Raw genomic sequence first — 25,274 nt, forward strand, 5'->3', positions numbered from 1 at the left:
AATAAATGATAATAAAATTGAGTTTAAAAAGTTTAAATTAAATTATAAAATATGATGATTTTTTAAGTAGCTATATAAATATATAATTGAAAAAATCGAGCAATAAATTGGCTTTATAAGTTGTTAAAATTAAAAAGTCAAAGTGCTCATTCATATGTACGGCATTGAAACAATCAGCATAAATATCAAACTTGTAATGATTAATGAATGAATAGATGAAGAGTAATGCAAGAAAATTTCTCGTTACAAATAATTCCCAAGTGTACAATTATAAATAGATATGTATAACCAGGTGAAAATACAAATTTACATTTTATGTATTATAAGGGTATGAAAAAACGATAGAGAATAGATGTTGGTTAAATTATTTCTTGCCAGTTGGATTTGAAGTTAGATCGTGTGGTTTGGTGGTAATTCATGATGTTGGTTTATGAAAATATAAAACAACAATTGCAATATTGAAGCGATTAATGAAAAACTAATCAAACAATTTATTTGAAAATAAGTTATGTTCTAAATGTCCTTTACTTTGTTGAGCTATCATGTTGTGTGGCTGGTATCAACATCCTGAAATAATATTACAATCGAGGGAATCAATAGCTGCACATGCGCATAATTATTTTGATGAGTTTGCGCGCGCGACTAAAACACATCCAGAGTAAAGAAGAACAAGTGAGCAAGAGGTATAGAAGAAGAAAAGTGAGGAAAACGAGGTGTTTGAGGCTCCACGCTGAATTCCTCACGGGACAGCATCCAGTATTCGGAGTAACTCCGTCCTATCATTGACTCTTGGGGGTTGTTTAAATATCCTCATTATCAATTTACGCGATCAATTCAAATTTTATTTATTTATTTATTTATTTTTATTAATAATTAACGACTGAAATAGTTTTAAATTATTTAATTTTATATATTTTGAATTACGTTTTGTTTTTTTTTTTTTTTTCTCAATACAACATACAGTTCTGATGGATCTAATAAAAAAAGTTTTTGACAAAGAATAATTACAAAAGTGACTATCTGTCACTGGTTTAACAGTGAATAATGGAGCGATTTTTTCGGTGGAAAAGCCACAAAGTCCAAGAGTATGTGAGTATCATGGAACTTGTATATTCCATTACTGATATTTTCCATGAGAGATTATGCAAAGCGGATTAAACTCTTTGTGAATTTTCATTCAAGTGATTTTTTTTTAGTGCAATAAGTTATGTATGCTTTTTATTTTTGTTTTTCAATTTTTTACCCTCGTACATCATTGAGGGATATCCACGAATAATTTAAGATAAAATTAAAGCACGTAAATCGTCTTCACGTGACCACCAGCATCTGTTGAAAGTTCGAGTCTAATTGAACATTAAATGTAGCAGCTTGTTTTTCTTTTTTTTTTTCAAATTAAAAATTTTAATATTTCTTTTTTTAATTAATTCAATCATGAATGGATTTAAAGCTATGAAAAAATCATAAGAAATATAATCCACGTTTTTTTGCATTCTTTTCTTTGCAATAAAAATAACAAAAATAATATAAAATGAAAAGAAAATATTGTGGTTATACCAAGATGGATTTTTATTTGTATAAATCCATTTTTTTTTATCTTAAATAATAGTAGCATGATGAAAAAAAAATATGTCGAGGGGTGAGAAAGTATGTGTTGTTTGAAGGGGATTTTTTTTCTGCGTGTCATATATAAAAATCACTTGCTCGTACTAGACCTACTTTTATTTTCTTTCATACTCAACGGTACACACATGAAACTTATCTAAATTTCAAGAGTTGAAACTTAAAAATTCTTTTGTATGTAAAAATGAATATATCAGGTCAAAAGTTGCCTCTTCTTTTTATCATCAAGATGAGTAAAAAAAAAAAAAGTGTCACATGAAGATTAGGTAGAAAAAAAATCAACAAACAATTTTTTTATTTTTATTATGTCAGATTATTCAATTACTTTGGTGTTTACATCCTTCGTATTTAATTATATTTTCCATCTACCAAGTAAATTGTATTACTGGAGTTTTTTTTTTTTTATTAAATGTTCTTTAGAAAAATCAAAAAATAAAAAGACTTTATTGTTTTGAAGATATTTTTTCGTAAAAACAGCTTTAGTCCCATGAGAAATGCCTGAAGGTATAGAAAAATTGGCAAAAGCTAAATTCAACTCTGCTCTAATTCAGTTTTCTTGTTTTTTTTTTCTTTGTCATTTTTCATTTATTTACTTTTTTTATTCTTCAAACCATGTCCTTTATTATTTTTTACTTCTTCCCTTTTTGGTCTGGCAGAATCCAAACAATAAACCCACCACATAATGAAAAATTAAAACCCCATCTCTTGGCGACGATGCAAAAATTACGTAACTTATGCCAAACAAGTCATCCATATTTTTCCACACAAGTGCATATAAACGTTTACTTTTGAAAACGACATTGGGCTTTCTTTGTGCAACTTTGTCAAACTTTAACCAAGACAACTTCAATTCCCAAGTGTACTTCAATGATTTTATCAGAAAAGTTAGTTAACAAGCATCATCAAGTTTTTTTTTTTATTATTTTCAAATAATATTTTTTTGCTTTTTTTCTAAGCATGTGTGTGCGAAATTTTCAAAATAAGTTGAAGTTTGCTGGTGTAAAAATCAATGCTGTAGTCACGTTCGTTGGTTAACTCAATGTTTATCAAAGATTCAAGTCTCGACGATGCCACTAACCTCGTGAACAAACGTGACATAAGGGTAAAGAAAAAAAAAATTTTTTAAAAATAAATAAAATACAATATTTTATCGATACAATATAATATGCGGAAGAACAATTTTAACCTCTCTTTGTTCAGTAACTGCAAACAAGAATTATGCTTCAAAAAATTCAAAGAAATTTTATAAATATATATTTTACCTTTTTTTTTTTTCTTATCTATTTTTTTCTTTTATATTTACCTCTATTAATATACAACAAATGAAATTTATTGAGGTCAAAAAAAATGATTATTTTCGTTGAAAAATTACAAAATGACAAATTATTAATTTTCACCTATTATTTGTAAATGCCAGGGTATTTTTGTTGAGCTTCGCGTCATCAGTGCAATCTATAACGTATTAGCTTTTTTATAAAAATATCTTCTTGTCGAATTAATGTGACGTCATACCCCGTATTTATATATCATGATGATGATTACACTGTCTCATCTATCTAAATATAAATCAAATGTATTTTTAAATATAAAAATTGCGTCTCAGACAATTCTTGTATTTGCTAGAAAAAATCAAAAAAAAATTATACTTATATCAATTCAAATCTAATTGTATGTATTTTCTATTTTGTGTTTAAACTCCTTTTTTAATTCTCTAAACTCCCACGCTTAAAGTCACTTGAATATAATACAATTCTCAAATAAATTCTGATCCTCAAATCGTTTTTGCATGTATAATGAAATGTTTAACATTTCCTTGTTTTGAAATGAGCATCGTGGGTGGTACCTTTCAAACTGCAAAGTTAAACACATGATTTTGTATATGTATAGTCAACTGTATAATAACTTTGTTTATTTATATATTTATTTGTTTAAATAAAATATTAAAATATCACTGTAAAACAGACAAATGCGTGAACGCGTTTGTTATAAAATTTTAAAGTCTTTACGAAAACTCCTGTGTAATAATTCACACTACGCAACTGTATAATATTTGAATGAAAATAAATAGTAAAAAAAAGTTAAATAAAATGTAGTGTAGATTTTGGAAAGATGTATACGACCTCTTTTGCATTTTATGATAGTAAGCGTATAAAGAGACATGATATTATATCTACGTACTTGGTACTCTCGTTGGTCACGTACTAAAGTAGAGATTATGAATCCTTCATGCAATCGGGTGAGAACAAACGCCTTTTCAAAATTTATGGTGAATGAGATCTCTTTTGCTTATGCTCACCTTCGTAATAATATATATAACCAACAAGCATTGGCATGTATATCTACCAGATACCTCTGCAGTGTATACAAAATTTATATTTATGAATTTATACACACAACTCACCACATTGACAGATAAAAAAGATATTTCAATTTCAAATAAATAGGACACAGTTATGCATAGTTCACCCAATTATCAACATTATTTGTTATCCTACATGCAACTACCAAGTTTAAAAATAAATTTAAAAAAACAACTTAAATCTTTTAAATTATATATATAAACCAAATCTTTTAAAAAAAATCTCAATAGGAATTTACTATTTTTATATATAGTTTTTTTTTTTTCATGTACAAATAACAGAGTATAGAGAATTTTTTTTTATTCTACATTTTGTAGAATAAGATTGAAAATAAAGTGTATAAATTTGTGAGCATAAAATGGCTTATTTGTAAGAGTTTTTCAATATTAAAAAATGGCTTTACGTGGATCTTGAAGAGTAACAGAATTTATAAATTTTTATTACAATTTTCAAATATTTATCTTTTGAATTTTTATCATGCAACTTGGTGCAAAGTTATTCACGCATGTATAGTAATATATAAGAAAATGCATTACTAGAATTATCAAGATAACTATATTTGTGTGTTCAATAATATCTTCATGGCTGGAATGCATGATTGTAAAGATAAAGGTTGTTTATAAAGCAAGATGGTAGTCTAGGCTGTTTATATACTTCCGACATTCTCCAAGTGATTTATATGAACCCTGAGGACATGCTTTATTTTTTTTTAAATATATAATGTATATATGTGATCATTGAGATCTTGTTCTAGTTTATTTTTTCGTTCGTTTTTCATTTACGTTTGGGTGTGTGAGTGCATGCCCAATGCTTGTCAACGAAATGATTATATAGCATAAGGGATGTTGACCATGCACACAACAAGTTTTCAGGATATATATGTATTATGTATTATCAAACGTTGAGTGTGTATGTGGGTGTGTTATGCGGACAACCCTCTACACTTGATTGACCACTCAACCATGCTCGCTTCGGGCTTAACGAGGTGACAGCTCACATTATTCACGACTAATAGCGCAAAATATGTAGAAGCTAGAATGCCGAGAGTAGTTTTTTTAAAAGCATCACTTTTCATCATCATTATCTTCTATGAAAAAAAAATTATTAAAATAAATATATTATATATTTTTTATAAATAAAAAAAAACAGTTACACGGAGAAAAATTTTCACTCAATATTACTATGGTGCCACATTACCATAGAACCATATTATGATTATTAAAAAATTTACTGTCATTTCAACGAAAAAAAACAATTGTAGTCTTGAAAAATTAAAATGTACCATAGCGATTTTGTCATGTTTTTTACTATTCCCCGATGAAAAATTACAACGCATAAGAAATTTTTACAGAAACCAAATTTAAAATTTAAAATAATCAGTCTAAAATTACATTTTGCACCATAGCAAAAATATTTTTTCTTTTTGCTTTGTTTATTTCACAAATTTTACTTTGTTGTTATGGACAAGATTAAAATGATCCTCTGAAAATTTACAATGTACCATAGTAATTTTAATAACTTTCTTGGATTTCCTGTAGGTGTCACTAACAAATACAACAACATATTTAAAATTACAATGGGCCATAGAAATTGATGAAGGACTCAGAAATGTCAACTGCCCCACTTTTTAGTCGACTGCGCAGGCGTGACTTTGCTTATTTTTAAATTGTTAATGTAAAACAAATAATATTTCCCTTACAGATACGTTGTTGTGGCGCAGCGGATAACTCGTAGGATTTGTATCCCGATGATATGTGGTTCAAATCCTAGGCTTGAAATGTTTTTTTACAATATTTTTTTACGAGCGTTTATAAACATAATAAATTTTGCGTTTGCCCATCGCAAGAATTACTATGGTACATCATATGGCGTACGGCCAATAAGTGGCGTTTTTCAATGAAAATTGCTATGGCCTGTCTCAAAATTTAATATGATGCTCTTATGGTTCCAGCTTACTGTAACACAACGCAAAAATTGCTATGGTATTATATTAAAAAAAAATGTAAATTTTTCTCCGTGTAATCAATGAATTTTTAAAATTTAAATCGATATAATCAAATTATATTTTTTTTTAAAAAAAGTTGAATTGCTTTTCGAAATATTGTTATCGATATTTGTCGAATGGTAAGAAAACTCATTGAGCTATATGACATTTTAAATTGTATTTGAAGTTGTAAAAAAAATGGCAAAGTGTCGATTCATTTTGTTGATGCTGGAAAATCACCAGAGAAATATTGGTTGATGTATTTATATATATATGTCTTTAAGACTTGATATCTTTAAGATTGTGAAAAGGGATATATATACTGAATGTTGAAAGAGAAATAAATTGATGGGTGTGAGTGAGTTGAATTGCATTTACCACGCTGTCACCAAGAAGCCCGAAGGAACCAAACTGATATGGTATTCCGGTTGAAGAAATGGAAAGAGGAGAGAATCATGATGAAATTGAGGAGGCTTTTCATTCATACAAAGTCTGACTTGATGCACATCTTGCAATTTCAACAGACGACAAAATGAAACTCACTTTGCCATAGGGTGAAATTCTACAAAACTTTTATTGCTAAAATGAAATTTTTTTTTTTTTAAATTTACTTTTGATCTTGAATATGCAATTTTACTGATATTTTTATTATTATATTTTTATTTTGTTACAGGGCTTGGACAATGTGAGCTCAGCAACCCTAAGGCCATTTAATTCAGACATCAACACACCGAGAATTGACAGTTATCGATTTTCCATGGCAAATCTTGAAGGTAAAAAAAATTTTTAAATATTTCAACTATACTCAGGTTAAACCATGTGAAAGTGGAAGACTTTTTTTTTTCCTTTCGTCCCTATTTTTTTCATTCAGGTCGACCAAAATGTCCTTCATCCCTCTTTGAATGAATCATGGATTCTTCAAGCATCGATGACACGAAAAAAATTTACCTCCATTATACACACTATACTTGTGATAACGACTCAGGGCGTACAACCCCTCTCAAAGATAGCTAGGCATTTTTTTTTTTCATCCGCTTCTTGTTGAGTACCAATCCAAGTAAAAGAAACATCACCCCAACTTTGACCGATATTCCTGCATTAGAAAATTACTTTTTGTTTTTTTTTTTTCTCAACTAATTATTTATCTTTTTTGTTTGGTTTTTTTTTGCAAAGTATACCTTGAACAATCTGCTTCATTGCTTCGTATATTAATCCAGCTAAAATCAAATATTCTCTTGTCATCAAGTCATTAGCTGTATCTTACAAAACGCCCAAACTAAATTGTGCAATAATTTATACCCGTCGAGCTTGATAACATGGTGTATATATAAAAAAAAAATATAAAAAATGAGACCATCAACTTGAGTAGTATTATTTTTCCTTGATAAAAAAAAAAAGAAGTAAAAAATCTAGCACAAAAGTGAATCTTTACTAAGAATTTTTCCGGATAATAATGACGCAGATATTATAATAACAATGCAGTATCAATTCAGCGGAGAATGAAAAAAAAAAAAATACAATTCATCAACAACGTACACGCCTCATAAACCGAGCAAAAATATTTTCATAAAATATATTATCTTGAGTATATATATTTTTTTTATTTTTTTATTTTCTCTATTGGCATACATATATAAATTCGCATGGGTTTACCTTTTATGTTGGCGTCGAGTTGAGCTGGACGAGCCAGGGTCTCAACACACAAATATTGCCTGCGGAAATGGTTATCTAAAATCTTTTCAACGTACACTTTTGTATAGATATAAACACAAATATATATACACAAATGTGTCCATGTACAGTTTATTTATAAATAAGAATATGTGTACCTTTGGCATATCGTTGAATTTATATTTCTGAATATTGCCCAAGGCTGTCGATAATACCTTTCGGTATTCCACCCTTTTCATTTAATTTTTTTTTTAACCACCCATCAACTGCACCCCCTTTTGTCTCAATACCACATTCAAATAAATTTTCTATCTATGATTTAGAGTAAAATTTATAAAGCTCTTTTGTACTATTATTAAAAAGTTATTTAATTTTTTTTCTTTTATATTTTTTTGTATTATTTAAATTATTATATTTATGCCAGTGATGCTCAAGATAAAATTCAGTCGATTAAATTTAACTAAAAAATATAAAGTTTGCCGATTCCATTCTACAGATATCTGGATTTTCCGGTCTACATGCACTGACTAATAGTCTCCTATCCTTCCTTCAAGCATCACAAACCAACATCAACTTATAAAGATACAAAACTATATAAACAAAAACAACTTTGTTGTTGAAAAAAAAAAATATATAAATAAAATAGAAACTTGAGTCTTGATTTACTTCAGCCAGAAACTTTCATATAATGAAATAAAAAAAAATGAATTTTGTTTTAATACATTTGGCAAAGTTTACTTCGGTCAACCAGTAGCATCATGTTTTATCCGCGAATTTATTTTTTTAAGTCGCCGTAATTCTGACGTACAGTCTCGACAATTGAAAAAAAAAAATAGTCGGCAAGTCATTTGTCTATAAGACAACGTCGACGTATGTATATTCGATTATGTGCCCAGTCAAGTATTCAAACAAGTCGCGCCATTTAATCTCAAGTATAAATGATACATTTATTTTAATTTTTTCTACTCAATGAATGTATATTCATAGCGAGCTTAAAAATTAAATCAATCACGTATATTACACGCATTTACATGAGATTAAAATAACTGGATGGTTTTGTATAACTTCCTCAAGTTGTTCAAGCATGTTTGTGAATAGAGTAAGTCAAGTGTTGAGTTTGTTAGTTACTTGCACATTGCATCAGCCTCAGGACATTCCTTAGATAAGGACTGTTGAACACCACCAGCTTATTATCAAACTTATTATAAAAGTTTTCCGAGCACCCACTTGGACACTCTAAAAATCCTTTTATTAAATTAAATGGCCAATAAAATGTAAAGTTATTAATGAAAAAGACAAAAAAAAAAAAAAACTATAGGTATAATAAAAAACTAAAACTCTTTAAATCGTTAACGACTTTCCATGAGAAAAGTACTTAAGGAAAAACAAAAAATAAAACTTCTTTTTCTTTGTAAATAAAAAAAAAATAATAAAACCCAAGCATTATCATGAATAAAAAATCCCAATTTGAAATTAATGACGTAAAATCCTTCAATATTAAAAAAGAAAAATAAAAAAAAAAAACCTTTTTTTCAAGTTCGTTGATATTATTATTTTCCGGAATTTTTTATAGCCAACTTGATGGTCTGGTATGTAATTAAATACTTTCCTTGATCCCACCGTGATATGGCTTTACACCTAGTTTCGTATATAAATTTTTTACGATTAATTTCCGTATTCTTTGCTTTATGTCTCTGTAAAAATTGTCACTAAAAGAAAAAGAACTGAGTTTTTTATTTCTCGACAAATAAAATTGAAATAAATAAACAAAAATGATTCACTTTATTATCTTCAATATATAGCAACTAGACAATTATTATTTTTATATAAATTTATAAATTACAATGTCAAGTTAATTAAAAAGTAGTGGAAAAAATTATTCTAAAATATTTAAATGAAAAAAAAGAAAGAGTTTAATGACAGCTGTCAACTCAACAATGTTAGTATATAGAATAAAAAGTTTCAGTTGATTTATTATATGTATACCTTGATATTTAAATTTTTTTCCCGGTATTTATAGTTACTCGATATTCATGCATAGAATTTCATTTACTTGGTAATGCACTTAATGTGTGGGAAAGCACTGATAACTCGATGACTCCAATGTTCCATATCAGGGCTTTTGCAAATAGCATGCGTCACTTGTAATCAAGTGAACAATTTATTTTACTATCATAGTAACAGTAGTACAGTACCAGTAATACTATCACACATTTAAAAAGCCAGATACTATACGAATCTACACATTTCAGTGATTAAATTATAAAAATAATAATCAACAGTACTATTATTAAATGGATCTAAAATTAAAACAATGGATCGTTCAAGTTTTAATTATATTTTTTAATTAAAAGCTATTTTTTTTAAATTTGATAATGCTATACCAAGAAATTTAATAATTACTATACAATAGATAAAATTATAATCTAGTATTAATTGAACATCACATGAAGATATACAGAAATAATTAAAGTTATACAAATGTTTACATTAAACATTAAGTTTATGTTGATATATATATTAATAAACATTATTAATGTTAACATAATACTTATAGTTAACATACGTATCTTTAATATATGCGCCATATTGATGACATTATAATTGATACTATTCTAATTGATAATTTTTGTGTTGTCATAATAATTATTTGTAAATTACTTAAACATTACATATTTACATACGTAAATGTATAATCAAATTTGTAGATATCTTAATAGTTAACATAGCATATTAACTATTAAGATACGTATGGAATATATATATCTTTGATGATGTAACATGGATATGTTAATGTAGGTAAGTTAACATATCCTTCTCTGTGTGCAATTGATGAATTTATTGAACCTTTTTGTGGATAATTTTGGAGTTAAAATTACTCTCGCAGTATACCACAATGTCCTCGAGGGCTACAATAAATTTTAAAAAGGGGAATTTTGATGGTTCGGAAGTTTGACTTTCAATTCATTTTAGTGACTCACTCGGAGTACACATAGCATGGTCATAAATCATACAAAGGGCAATATTTATTATTATTTTATTATTGGCATTTCATTTTTTTTTTTTCATTCAAGTTTATAAATATGGTTTTAATATAAAACGTGTTAAGTACATATCTATTTAATGAGTATCATCATCAAGATATAGCTAATGAATCCAAGTCAAATTTAAATTGAAATATATCATGCCAGTTTAGATAAGGAAATGTTAGTTTGTTGATGTTTATTAAAACCCACACAAGAAATCACCACTCGTTCAATTGTATATAGAAAATATAAACCCCCAACAGACTTGTCTAAATATACAAAAAGAAAGCAATAAAAAGGTGGATACTATTAATACACACTGTGGGTGTCACTAAACTACAACTTTAAAATAAAACATGTTATGCATATGTATATTAATATGCCGGAAATAAAATACAAATTTTCATTTCAATTATTACGACAGTACTACTTTATTTTTTTTTTTAAATTCAATATTTATAATTTACTAAATTGCTTTATTTTAATATTGAAAAATTATTTGCTATTATTAATAAATATTTTTATTAACCTTCAAAAATTATTTTGAAACAAATAATAATAATTTTTATATTTTAATAAACATTTTTTATTTGTTGCTAGATTTTTTTATTTATTATTTTTTATATATAGAAAGATACAAAAGTCGAGTAAGTTTATGATCATCATGAAAAAAGTTGTTGATGGAAAAATAAAAGGGAGCCAATTTCAAATAAATAAATATATAATCCAACTATCCAAGTGGTTATTTTCATTGTTGATCAATAATGATATACTCTGCTAAAACATAAAATAGGATATATATAAAAATTTTCTTTCCAAGTGTATAGCAATAAGAACAATTTATTTTTATATCTTGAAAATTATATCAACTCATATAATTGTACAATAAATTTAAAAAAGAAATTTCTTATATAAAAAGAAAAAACAGATTTAAAACTTATTTGGAGTTTGAGAAAATAAATTATACTGATAATTTATTTAACATGGAAAATGTTTATATTGAAAAGTATTTGAATAGGGATAATTAATGATAATATAAATAAAATCATTGATTGTATAGAACAAGAGTCACGCATCAGTAGAACCACTGAGCATTCTAATGTCTACTTGTGATCCAATGTGCTTTTGTTGTATGAAAGGAACTGAATCCCTATTTGTGGTTAAATTCAACAATAGTACTAGAACGAATCCTTTCTATCATGATGTTTGTGGCTTTGGTAGCTCACAAGTCAAGTGAGAGAAGTAAAATCCATTCCTAGAGATTAGAGACCAACATTCATCCCTTGACATCAACTTTATAAATCTGTTTATTACCGCACAAACCAGAAATTTCACTTCACGTTATTGAGTGTTCAACCGGATCTGCCAGTAAATTTTTCATGAAAATAAATAAAAATTTTTTTTATCATATTTCATTCAACTATAAAATAATAGCGTAACTTTAATGCCTGAATTTTTTTTTTTTCTTTAAAAAAGAAACTTTTTTGTTTTTTACAGTAAAATTTCTCTGAAAAATTTACAATAGAATCTCCAAATTTTTCTTTTGTAAACAAAAAAAACAACTCTAAATTTTTTTTTTATAATTTAGAGTTTTGGAAAAATTAAAAAAAAAATTAATTAAAAAGATTAGATGAGATAATTATTATTTAAAAAAAAAAAATAAAAAAAAAAAAAAGAGAAATATAAACGAAATTTTTCGTACAAATAGCATGAGTTTTAAAAATTTTTAATTAAATGAAGATAATTTAATTTAGAATTTTCATAATTTAATCAATCTAAAATTTTCATTTAATATTTAATAACAATAAAAGTTATATACAATTAAATAATAAATACCACCTTAAATAATTTAAACAAAAACAAAGTTTGACATTGAAAAAGTAAAAAATATGTCTCATAAAATTTTCAAATCTGTCAGTAATAATAATGAGCAAGAAAACCTTTAGCTCGAAACTATTCTTCATTCACCTTTTCACTTAATCATCGTTTCTAAAATTCTAATTAGTAAATGTCGCTTTTATTATTTTGAATTTTCAATTTGCTTCTGAATAATATTACCCAGTAATTTGGTCATTCATACACGTTTTACAATCAATCAAATGTACATTATTTGCACGAAGATTTAATGCATGAATCATCATAATAATTAATGCCTTTACAGAAATTGTTTAGCCACGTATATGGTTTATATAGAAGGTGAGATACGTGCCACATAGATTCAAGTAGAAAATTACAAAAAGCCCGCGGGATGTAACAACGTATGTGAATTACAGTGAATATTCAACGACAAGAATTTCCAGGTGGATCATCAGTAACTTTGTTCATATAGATATATAAATTCACATGGGAGTAATCTTGAAGAGCAACACGATTGGCTATCTCTCTGGTAATCGTCGCCAAGTTACCCATTTCTCTCGGGACATCACGAGCATTTTCACATCTCTTTTTTTCTATTCTTTGTCATTTTATTTTTTCTCTTTTCATTTTTCATGAATACGATATTGCACAGATAGCATAAAAATAAATTTTTCATATTCTGTTTTATTTGTCCACTGACTTTCTGTCTGTCTAGTTTTTTGTTGTTGTCATCGTCTGGTTTCTTGAAATTATAACGACGACAGTGTAATGTCATTTTGCTGATATTACTTGAACGATAAAATTTCAAACCATGAATTTTCGCATTCATATCAGAATGCTTACACAATTGATATGTACATGACAATATTATCATCACACAGATATACAATATTATACATTTATAATGTGGTGCTTGCTTGTTATCATCGAGTTGCATTGAATATTATCAAAGCATATTATTCTTGGCTGATGTATCCAAGTATTTGCAAAACTGTCTCGTCAATTCAGTCAGTTGATAAATCAATATTCTGATTTTACATCAGTTCTTCTTTTTTTTTTTCTTTCCTACTGTCAATATCAGGTATGATCTTGATATCATCCATCACATGACAGACTGTCATTTAATCTTGACATTAAGGTACAACACATTCGTAATGAAAATTCGATTAATTATAATTAGTGAAGTTGTCGTGCATGTACAGTATTTCTCTTTTGATGATTCTCCTTTGTGTTACACAATTCAACCGTGTATCTGTGTGTATATGTATTATTGGCTTATTCCATGTGTGTTAAATTTTACGATAGTACTAGTCTTGATATATATATGTACATGCACCATCTAATTTATCTATCCAGATAACTCCAAACCTTTGAATGTCACAATGATGCCGCATAGCAGCAATCATTTTTTTTTTTTTTCTTTTTTAAATTTCTTTTTATATATTTATTTATTTTACTTTTTATTTCACGTTTTCATGTTCATTGTCATCAATTGAAGTCTCTTTTGTTTTTTTTTTTTTAACTATAATTAACGTTATTGTTTTTTTATTTTTTTATTTGTTCTTTTGAAAAGAGAAGAGGGAATATTATTTTTTTTTTATTGTAAAATATAATGGTTGACACAAAACGTGTCTATTTCTTTATTTTTGTTGGCGAGACGTGTCTGTTCAATCGATTCATTATGACATCTTTCTTTTTTTATTTTTTGAATAATAATTTTTATATACTTTTTTTTTTTGTCATATCGTATATATGCGCAGGTTGCAAATGGGTTTCGAAATTGTCACTCGATATGAAAATTCACATGAGTGACTAACAATAATAAAACAAATTTATTTCTTTATTTTTTGAATTCTCACACGTTTGATAATTATATTATTGAGATATCGATTTACATTTTATAATGACTTTTTCCTAAATATTTTAATTAAATTATAAAATTAATTTAATCAATATTATTTGTGACTTACTATTATATGTTAATTTTCAATTAAAAAAAAAAACCAAACAGCTAACTGCAGTTTTAATAATTTCTTTATTTTTACAAATGTCAAGTTGAGTATTTCCTAGAATAAGTAATCATTAAAATGCATACTGATGCATTGAGATCACTGATAAATTCAATCGATTTAGGTCAGCCAACACTTGATTTGCGTAATAATACTGTAGGTCGATAAACTGTTTCACATCATTGTCATTATTAACAATAAGAAAAAAATACAAGTTAATATTTTATTCAACTCAATCTTGTATTTGACATATTTTTAAATTAAATTATTTCATAAAATAATAAAAAATTTTCAATTTATTTAAAAATAAAAATTTTATATTTTCATTCCATTTTATTATTATTATTTTTATTACATAATATATATTTTTTTATTATTGCATTTATTAAAATTTACTATTATTTAAAATAACACATTACTAGAAGTGAATATATTCATTTTGAATGGTACAAATTCGTAAAGGCGCCTGTCGTAAAACTTGTTATTTTCAAATGAGAAATAAACTGAGTACGCACACGATAAAATTGAGTTTGTATTATTTCTTGAATTTATATATACACATACTGCTGGTATGGATAAAGCAACATCAGAAGAGAGGCAACTGGCAAGGCACATTGAAAACAGCCAGAAGAGATACTCTTACCACCTTTTTTTCAAAACCAACCAGTCGAGTTGAGTCAGACGCCGCGTTAGCATCGAATATATACACTCTCGCTTCTTCAATAATATCACGTTCCATTCATTATCACAAAGAAAATAATATTTAAAATAACTCCAGCCTTATGCACAAATTTGTTGTTCAATTTTTTTTTCAATAATAAAAACTTATTTCAACGAAAGTTAAGTGAAAATGTGATGTATTTTTTGTTGTAAAAATATGTGATTTAAATTATTTCAGCTGGTATATAAATTAAAAAAAAAGTAAATTTAAAATTTAAGAAAAACAAAAAATACAAAATGCAAATTAACGGATTTAATATGCCAGATTATTTTGGCAGTAATGAAAGTATACTTGGATATTATTCTGTGGAAGGTAAATTATTTGTTTAAATGTTATTTTGAATTTTCTAAAAAAGAAAATAATATTCAGATCATGTCGATGACCTGTTTTTATAAATTTTGTGTGTATTTGTGTGAGTCACGTTACAAAGATTCAGTAACAGACTGTCATTAAAGCCCCATCAACAACAACAGCAGCCACCACCAGCAAGATGTCACCAAAAAATTCATCGACATGATTATATACATAAAATAAAAATAGATATATTTAAAAAATAATATTGGATAAAATAAAGTGAAAAAAAGAAAAAAAAAATTGTGTATAAAGTTTGAGGTGAATGATGAGTCATACTGGGCCCAGTAGTAGTCACCACTGGAATCTCTCATCTGTGCTTGGAATACAAATCCAGTCTTGCCTTTCTTCTTCAATTTTACTTACGACAATTTATTTTATTTTTTTCCATTTTTATTTAACTTTTATACTTCTGTTTTTACTTGAATTTTTTTTTGTTTTATTTTATTTTTCTTTCATCACAAAACATAGATGTTTACTAACGGTAAATATATACAACCACCAATCTTCAATCGAGCCCACCTCCATTATACCTGTCAAATACATATCGGAGTAAACTTTGTTAAGTTCTGCTCCAAGAAACTGCAATTATTATCATGATAATAATCGAAATTTCGTATATAAAATGAACAATATACAGCTGTTCTTTTTCTTAATTATTTATTTAATAAACTAAATTTATTTAGCCTCAATAAATGTCATGACATTGATGTTACAATTTCTTATAACTATCTCAAATTCCAATCGTAAATATTCCTCACGTGTTCATCATAAACGGTCACTCGTTGACTCCTTTTTTTTTTTTTCTTTTTTTCTTTTTCTAATGACATATATAAATATCATTATCATTAAGATAAAATGTAATAAACGCCTTGATTATCAGTGCGAGGTCTAAAATTAATTACATCATTATCTTGGGTTTTTTCTATTTTTCTATTTTTTCTTTTTAATCATTATTGACAACGTTTGACGATAAAAAATATACGTTTATTTAAAATTCAAGAATTATATAATGCTCTATTAAATTTTGACGACTAAAAATTTTTACTTGAAGCTTTAATAATTAATAAAATTAATACACAAAAAATTAATACTTAAATATTTATTCAAAAAGTTTTATTTAATTTTTTAATTAAATTAAATTTATTTATTTACTAAAATATTTATTTGAAATTCAAATAATTATTATCACAGTTTTAAACTTTTAATGTCGATTAAATTTTTTATATTTTAATTAAAAACCTACATTGGAAAAAAAAAAAAAATTAAATAAACTTATTTGTTATTTAAATTTATCAATTTTTCATAATCAACAAATAAATCCATTTTAAAAAATGCAAATTTATTTGATATATAAAATATCTGTCAATTAGAAAATAAACTTTTCACTCTTCATGATAAAAAATAAATGTCATATTTAAAATTATGATTGATGATAATTTAAATTATATTAAGAATGAAACATGGAGCTGACGATATTAAACAGAGTACTTACACCTATCATCTCATGATAATAATGATAATAGTGATGGCGTTGATGTTGATGATGTTGATGATGATGATGGTGGTATTACGAGGATTACGTGCCTTAGTAAATTGGCCAGCACAAAGTTTAAGTAACATCTTGCCCACGCATTACATTCACATGAAATAAAAAATAAAAAAACAAAAATTAATTTTTGCATTATATTCTCTAAAGCATCGTCTGGAAATTCATATGAAATTTAACGCCTTCACATTATTTTATTAAACTCGTGTTCAATGTTTCTTATCAAATAACATAAATTTTCTAACCACATCCATTAATTTATAATTTTTTTTATTTTTAAATTTAAACATACAATTTAATTATTCTATAAATATTAATCATCACTTTAAACCAATTAAAATTTCATAAAAAAAATTAATTTAATATTAAAATTTTCTATTGTATATATTACATGAAAACGAGTATAAAAAATTCCAATAAATAAATGAAAAGGATTTTTAAAAATCATGTTGCTTTGATCAATAAAACTAACTGAATAAAATATATTTGCCTCAGGGATGAAAGCTAAACGAACATTTATTTAAAAATAAAAAAAAAAAATGCAATGTGAGTGATCGAGGTGTAGTGAAATGTATGTTAACGAGGGATAAATTGGTGTGTATGTGTTGATAATACAAAATGTTGCCAAAGCATGGCAGTTTGTACTGTTAATTTTGTTAATTAGTGTAACGAGCCAGGCGTGCTGCAAAAGTCTGCTATCCATGTACACCTACATTGTGATAACAATCTAAAATAATTATAATAACTATACCAAGTTAAAAGAAGAGCCAAAAGAATAAATATATATAACACTAAAAAATAATCATCATGTTTAAAAAAAATTAAAAAGAAACAACAACACATGATGAAAAAATAATTATATACTTTTTAATTAAATTATATTTTAACGTAAATTTTGTTTAAAACATATCATTTGTTGACTTGGCCCCAATTATTATTTCTAATTTTATTTATTTTGTTGTCGTTGTTGTTGTCTTCAGGATCGTTGAATTTAACGAGACACTAGCTGTAAAATAATAAGGGTAATATGATACGATTATCGATCGTCCACCCAGCAGGTTATTACAACGTTAAAATACAACATTTTAACTGAGCATGTTTATTTGTGTTGGTGGTGGTTCAGTTAGATAATTAATTCGATACCTTGTTCAAGTTATTACACAGCGGGAAATAGTCTATACACACACTCGATTAATTATTTTAACTCTTTTTCAATATATTAATAATATATAAATATATTTTATCATTGAATTATTTCATTTGGTTGTCATTGAGAATTTTTTTTGAATTTATATATGAGGTTGGTCAACACCAGTTGAAAATATCACTGTAGTGAATGTGTATCGTTATCCATTGGTCATCACAATTTAACCGATATGTTCAGCTTCACCATGCTCATTTATTTTTAAAATAAAAAAATGTTTTTTTTTTCCCTTCTTTTATAAATTAAATATCCAAGCAATTAGTGTAAAACTGGTTTTCATTGGACATTACACCATTGCCAACAGCTCGATTCTCAGTGTTGAGCTTTTGTCAATTGCCATTAATCATTTTGTTATCTCATCTGTTATTCATCATCGTAATGTGTTATTCCAACAAGTACATGTATCAAAATAATAAAAAAAAAAAAATACAAGAAAATAGAAAATAAAATTTATATGATTATTATTTTTAACAATTTTAGATTCTCAAGATGTTGATCTTGATGCAATTCTTGGTGAGTTGTGTGCACTTGAAAGACGTTGCGATGGGGACATTGCCTCGACACCGGCGCCAGACACCCAACGACCTGGAAGACCAAACAGCGGAAGAATCAATCCAGGTGACAGTACAGACATTGGAAAAAATGATGGTGGTATGTATTATCATTTGAAAATATCAAATAATTATTTTATATATTTATAAAAAATTTATTTTATATATTATTGATTTTTTTTTACAACAGGTATACGTACTGATAGTCCTGACAATGACAGTGCATTTTCTGATACTGTATCAATGTTGTCAAGTGAAAGTTCAGCAAGTAGCAGTGGTTCAGGACATAAACTACCACAACCAGTTATGCATCCACCACCTCCACAGCAATCACATCAACTTATGGGTAAAATTTACATATAAATATATATCAATTAATGCATTCAATTGGTTCATTTAATAGTTTAATTAATTTATTCATATAATTTAAATTTAAATTTAAATAACAGATGCAGCAAGTCGTGCTAAAGCTGAAAAAATACGTCTTGCATTGGAGAAAATGCGTGAAGCAAGTGTACAAAAATTATTTATCAAAGCATTTACATTGGATGGTAGTGGAAAAAGTCTTCTTGTTGATGAAGGAATGAGTGTTGCACATGTTTGCCGTTTACTTGCTGACAAAAATCATGTTGCAATGGATCCCAAGTGGGCTGTTGTTGAACATCTTCCTGATCTTTTTATGGAGAGAATTTATGAGGATCATGAACTTCTTGTGGAAAATCTTTTGTTATGGACAAGAGATTCAAAAAATAAATTATTATTTGTTGAAAGACCAGATAAAACTCAATTATTTTTATCACCAGAAAAATATTTACTTGGACAATCAGACAGACATGCTACTGAATATGACGATCATTCTCGTAATATATTACTTGAAGAATTTTTTTCAAGCAGTAATATTGGTGTACCAGAGGTAAAAATAATAACAACAACAAATATTGATTTTTATTTTGTATAAATAATAGTCAGGCTTTTAGCCAAAAAATATTTTACATTAATGAGTTGGCAATAGTGACTCCGTGCATCATACTGTGACAGTGTATTTAATTTTCAATTTTTATTTTTTTATTGCAGGTTGAGGGTCCACTCTACTTGAAATCAGATGGTAAAAAAGGATGGAAAAAATATCATTTTATATTACGTGCATCTGGTCTTTATTATTGGCCAAAAGAAAAAGCAAGAACAGCACGTGATCTTGTTTGTCTAGCAACATTTGATGTTAATCAAGTATATTATGGTGTTGGTTGGAAAAAAAAATATAAAGCACCAACTGATTATTGTTTTGCTGTAAAACATCCACGTTTACAACAGCCAAAATCAACAAAATATATCAAATTTATTTGTGCTGAGGATAATGCTGTTTTAGAAAGATGGATGGTTGGTATTAGAGTTGCTAAATATGGTAGACAAATAATGGAAAATTATAGAACACTAGTTGATGAATTAGCTCAAGAGGATCTTGATCTTTTGGCACATGCTAGATCATGCTCAGTTAGTTCAATTGCTGTACCACAAAATCAAACACAATACAATACAACAAATGATAATGCACGACAATTTAGTGAAAAAAATAGACAAAATGGTACAATTAATGATAATGGCACAAGAACATATGATAATCAACGACAAAATTATAATAATAATAATAACAATAATAATACAGAACAACGACAAAGTTTTACAAATGATGGACGTTTAAGTCGTGCAAGTAGTTCAAGTTCAAGTGGTTGTTTGTCTGATGGTGCACCAAGTAGTTGTGAAGTTGCATTTGAATGTGGTGAATTTCCAACTGGTACAATAAAACGTAAACCATCAATGAATCCAAAATTACCATTAACATCAATAACAAGACAATTAAAAGAAGTTGGTGAAACAGTTAGAGATGAACCAGATTCTTGTCCAAGTCCAACAAATTCAAGTACAAGTACATTAACAAGAAGACACAGTCGTAGAAGAAGTGGAACAAGTGATTCTGATGGTTCTGGTACATTAAAAAGACATCATAGATCTGGTAATGCAACACCAGTTAGTCCAGTACCACCAACTACACCAGTTAGAGAAATTATTAGTCCAATAAATTATACAAAAACAGATAGTCAAGATATTAAAACACCAACAAGTCCAATTAAAAATAATAATAATTGTATGACTGATTCAATAATGTCATTACCACCACCACCACCATCACCAGCAAGATTAAATGAAGATATTATTAATTGTGATAATGAACCATTACCACCACCACCACCAGAAATGTTTAGATCAAATTTATCATTGGATTCATTACCACCACCACCAGCACCTGGTGAAATACCAAATTGTGATACAGCAAATTTTACTGGTTCAACATTGAGTCTTGATTCATTACCACCACCACCATGTCCTCTTGTTGGTGAAACTGGTACAATAAGACGAGCAAAACCAAAACAAACAATACAATGTAATTCTATAATACCTGATACATCATCAACACGTAATAATAATAATATTAATAATAATCTTAATAATAATATTAATAATAATAGTAATGGACAAATTTATGGTATAATACAAAATTGTAATACGACACAATCACAAAATAATGGCTATACGCATAATAATGGTAATACATCACCTCATAATTTATATTCTGAATCAAATTCAAGTACACCAACTTATACACCAAGTTCACCGACTTTTATATCACCACCACCATTTATACCACCACCAGCATATAATTCACAACAACATAGTCTTCAAAGACAAACAGTTAAAGCTGAAATTAATTATGGTACATATCCAGGAATAGCAACAGTAGCAACACCAACAACAACACCAGTACTACTACAACAACAAAGTGGACAATTGATAAAAAATAATATTAATAATAATAGTAATACTGATACAGTTAGAAGAAGTGCATTAAAACAAACAACAAATAATTATTCAACACCACCATATCTTGCTGAACTTAAAGCAACATCAAGTCCACAACCACAAAAACGTGTTACAATACAAGAACCACCAATGTCACCAAAATTAAAAACAGGTACTGGTAAAAAAATAACATTTAATTTACCACCAGAACAAGATATTGATAGTCCAGCATTACCATTAAGAAAACCAATGCCACCAGCACGTTCAGATAGTACTAAATTAACATCACCTAAAAAATTAGCAGCATCTGATCAAGCACCACCTGGTGATTTTCTTAAAGATTTACAACGTGTTATGAGAAAAAAATGGCAAGTTGCACAAAAATGTAAATTAGATACAACAACAACACCACATGAGGTACTTGGTTTTCGTGATCCACCACCAGCAATTGCTGATTATAGAGAAACAAATGTATCAAATTGGGTACAAGAACATTATGGAAATGATAATCTTTATGAAAATATTTATACAAATGATCCAAATGCACCAATTGAATATGCAACAAGTCCAACATTACAACAAACAATTAAATTTACTGATGAAAATCAAAGTATGAATATTGCTAATGTTATTGCATGTAAAAAAAGACCACCACCACCACCACCAAAAAGAGCTGAAACTACACAATTAACAAGCCGTCCAATGCACTGACAGTAGCTGATAATTCAGCCTCATACTGAGAGGCGATGGTACTCGTGTTTTTGTATTTGATACAAAAAACATTTTTTCAACAAAATTAATTACAACAACAATAACAACAACAACAACTGTTTTACAATTTTACTATTCAATATGTGCTTTTATCTATATTCTTAAACACGAAAATTGGATGCTTGTTCTCTTATCTAGTACAGAAAAAATAAAAAAAAAAAGTCTCCAGTATGTATTATGTATACGTGCACATGAAAAGTTTTTGTTGCAATTTTATATATATATATACCATCTAAATTGCTTTTTTACAAGCAATGAATAACAATGAATTTTTTTTTTTTTCATTTGAAAAATGCAATGTTTAACAATGCACTTGAAGTTTAGAATAAAATTATAGGAAAAAAATAATTAAATAAATATAAAAAGAAAATACGAAAAATAAAAAAAAAATAAAACAATAATAATAATAATAATAATATTAATAAGAAAATTATAAATAATATGAAAAAAATATGTTAAGAAAAAAAAACACTGCCGCACACTTTAAGGATGTGATATAAATCGTAAGCCAGCTTATTATTATGCACCATTTTTCGATTGGCAAGCCGGTCGATGCACTCCTTCATATGCATATATTCGAAATCACATTATATATTAATTTATATTAAATACTAAAAAAAATAAAAAAAAAATATTTATATTATATAATATTTAAAAAACAAAAATTATTATTATTATTAATTTTCATTTTATATATAACACGTGAACGTGTTTATTGACTGTTTAATTTTTGATTGAAATTCAAAAAGAAAAAAAATAAAAAACGAAATAATAACTGGATGAAAAGAAATGAAAATGAAAAAATAAAATAAAAAATATTAGGCCTGCCACTTTTGTATATTTTTAACGCATAAAGTAAAAATATAAAAACAAAAAAAAATATATTAATAATCAAGGTGCTTTATAAATGACATTAACATTGTGACATTTATTTACAATTAAATATTGAAATAATAATTGCATTTAAATGCATTAAAACTATGAAAGCGTATACGTAAAATATATGTTTATAATTGACATAATAATACATGTGTAGATTTAAAATGAGCAGCTTGTGCTCTTCAACATAAATGCGATAATATTTAAATAATAATCAATATTGATGGACCTCAATGTGTGATCTAATGTTTTTATTTTAATTTTTTTGGATAGTGTTGTTTGTTAAACAACAAGTTAACATTTTTTCAATGAGCACAAAAATATTTATAATACTAGATTTTTTTTGTAACTGATTAAACTCATTAATGCCATTTTTTTGATAACTGTATACAATTATGCTGCGTGACTGTGTGTCAGTGCTAATTAGTCTAAAGAAAGATTATTATTTTTTTTTTATATCACAAGATTTATATAGAATTTATACTTTTTATTTTTTTTTTTTGAATTTCTCTAGTGTAACCACATGTTTATTGTTATTAAAGTATGACGTATATATAGAAGAATTTATTTACGAATTGTAGAATGTCAAAAAAAAATATTTAACATGAATTTTGGAAAAAAAAAATTGTTTTTCGATTATTATTTTGATTTTTTATCTCTGTGTTTGGATTTTTCAATTTTTTTAAAAAAGAGCTACAAGTCAAATTTGCAAGTGAAATCATATCTGTCAAAGTAAAGTAAAGAAATTAAAATTAAAAAAAGTAAAAACAAATAAAACACTCATAGACTAATGTACGATAATCAAAGAACCAATAGATAAATTTTTGAGCCTTATTGCGAATGAAAATTTTTTGTCTAAATAATTCATACAAATTTTTATAATAAAAAGAAAATAAAAAGTTTTTTACAATGGTGTCATTAAATAAATAATGTTCTCCAAACAAAAAAAATAAATAATAAAAATAATAAATCAAGACATGTAACAAGTAGTTGTGCTGACGAATGTTTGTTTAATTTTTTGAATTAATTTTTGAAATAAATTTAATTTAAATAAAATTTATAATTGACAGTAAGATTTTCTATGCTTTGCTGATTGAAAGAATTTTGAAATAAATAAAACAGAATATACGAGTGTCAGTGAGAAGAAAAATTTGAGTCATTGCGAAAAATGAAATAATAATTAGTGCAATTGTGAGCTGCACATAAAAAATTTGAAAGTTAACAATTGTAAACAATAATATTTTTATTATGAATTATTGAAAAAAATTAAATCTTTAATTATTTAATTATTTAAGTATGTATGCTTATGGTTATGTAAATATTGAAATGAATGGTGAATAAAAAAAAAATTAAATTGAAAGAAGAAAGCCAATTATTTTTGATTATTTTATAGTGCCTCGATACATTACGTACGATATATCACTCGGGACCATTTGATAATTTAATTTGTTATCAGGTATTCGCGGTTCGCGTGATGGCCCGTGGTTCTTTTGAGCGCTAGTGTCAAGCAGCCTGTAATGGAACTACTTTTAAAATATTCATACCAACTGATAAGCATGACCTCAAATTTATTTTACCTCGACAAATTCTTAGTCACTGTTGACATAAATGACAACCAAGAAGACTGGAGGTTTTTAATGCAATAATAAATAAATAATTATTTTTTTTCATTAAAATATAGCCGGTTGAAGAGAAAACTGCAACATTTTCGTTGCATACGATAGATGACAGCTATATTTCCGATAGTCAAGTCATAATCTTCGGTCAAAAAGTGCGTCATTCTGACGACAACTTTAAATTCTGGTTTACATTTGATAAATTTAGCATTAATTATTTATCATCAAATTATATTTGCCAATGATCTG

General features: G+C 26.8%; 1 protein-coding gene across 5 annotated transcripts in view; it reads left to right on the forward strand.

Annotated features, from left to right (window-relative positions):
- LOC122858958 (amyloid beta A4 precursor protein-binding family B member 1-interacting protein) overlaps nucleotides 1–24,258 on the forward strand; it is a 94,620-nt gene extending 70,362 nt beyond the window's left edge. For 3 of the 5 annotated variants that reach the window (XM_044162216.1, XM_044162214.1, XM_044162215.1), the window contains 5 exons: nucleotides 6,638–6,737; nucleotides 18,833–19,003; nucleotides 19,094–19,249; nucleotides 19,353–19,816; nucleotides 19,978–24,258. In XM_044162216.1, coding sequence (XP_044018151.1) covers nucleotides 6,638–6,737; nucleotides 18,833–19,003; nucleotides 19,094–19,249; nucleotides 19,353–19,816; nucleotides 19,978–22,470 — 3,384 coding nt within the window. In that variant the 3' untranslated portion in view covers nucleotides 22,471–24,258. Of the gene's footprint in view, nucleotides 1–755; nucleotides 1,090–6,637; nucleotides 6,738–15,209; nucleotides 15,561–18,832; nucleotides 19,004–19,093; nucleotides 19,250–19,352; nucleotides 19,817–19,977 lie in introns of those variants that run through there. The other 2 variants (XM_044162217.1, XM_044162218.1) reach the window with 2 other exon arrangements.
- Nucleotides 24,259–25,274: the final 1,016 nt, after the last annotated feature.

The sequence above is a fragment of the Aphidius gifuensis genome, linkage group LG6 (genome assembly GCF_014905175.1).
Source record: "Aphidius gifuensis isolate YNYX2018 linkage group LG6, ASM1490517v1, whole genome shotgun sequence".
NCBI lineage: Eukaryota > Metazoa > Arthropoda > Insecta > Hymenoptera > Braconidae > Aphidius > Aphidius gifuensis.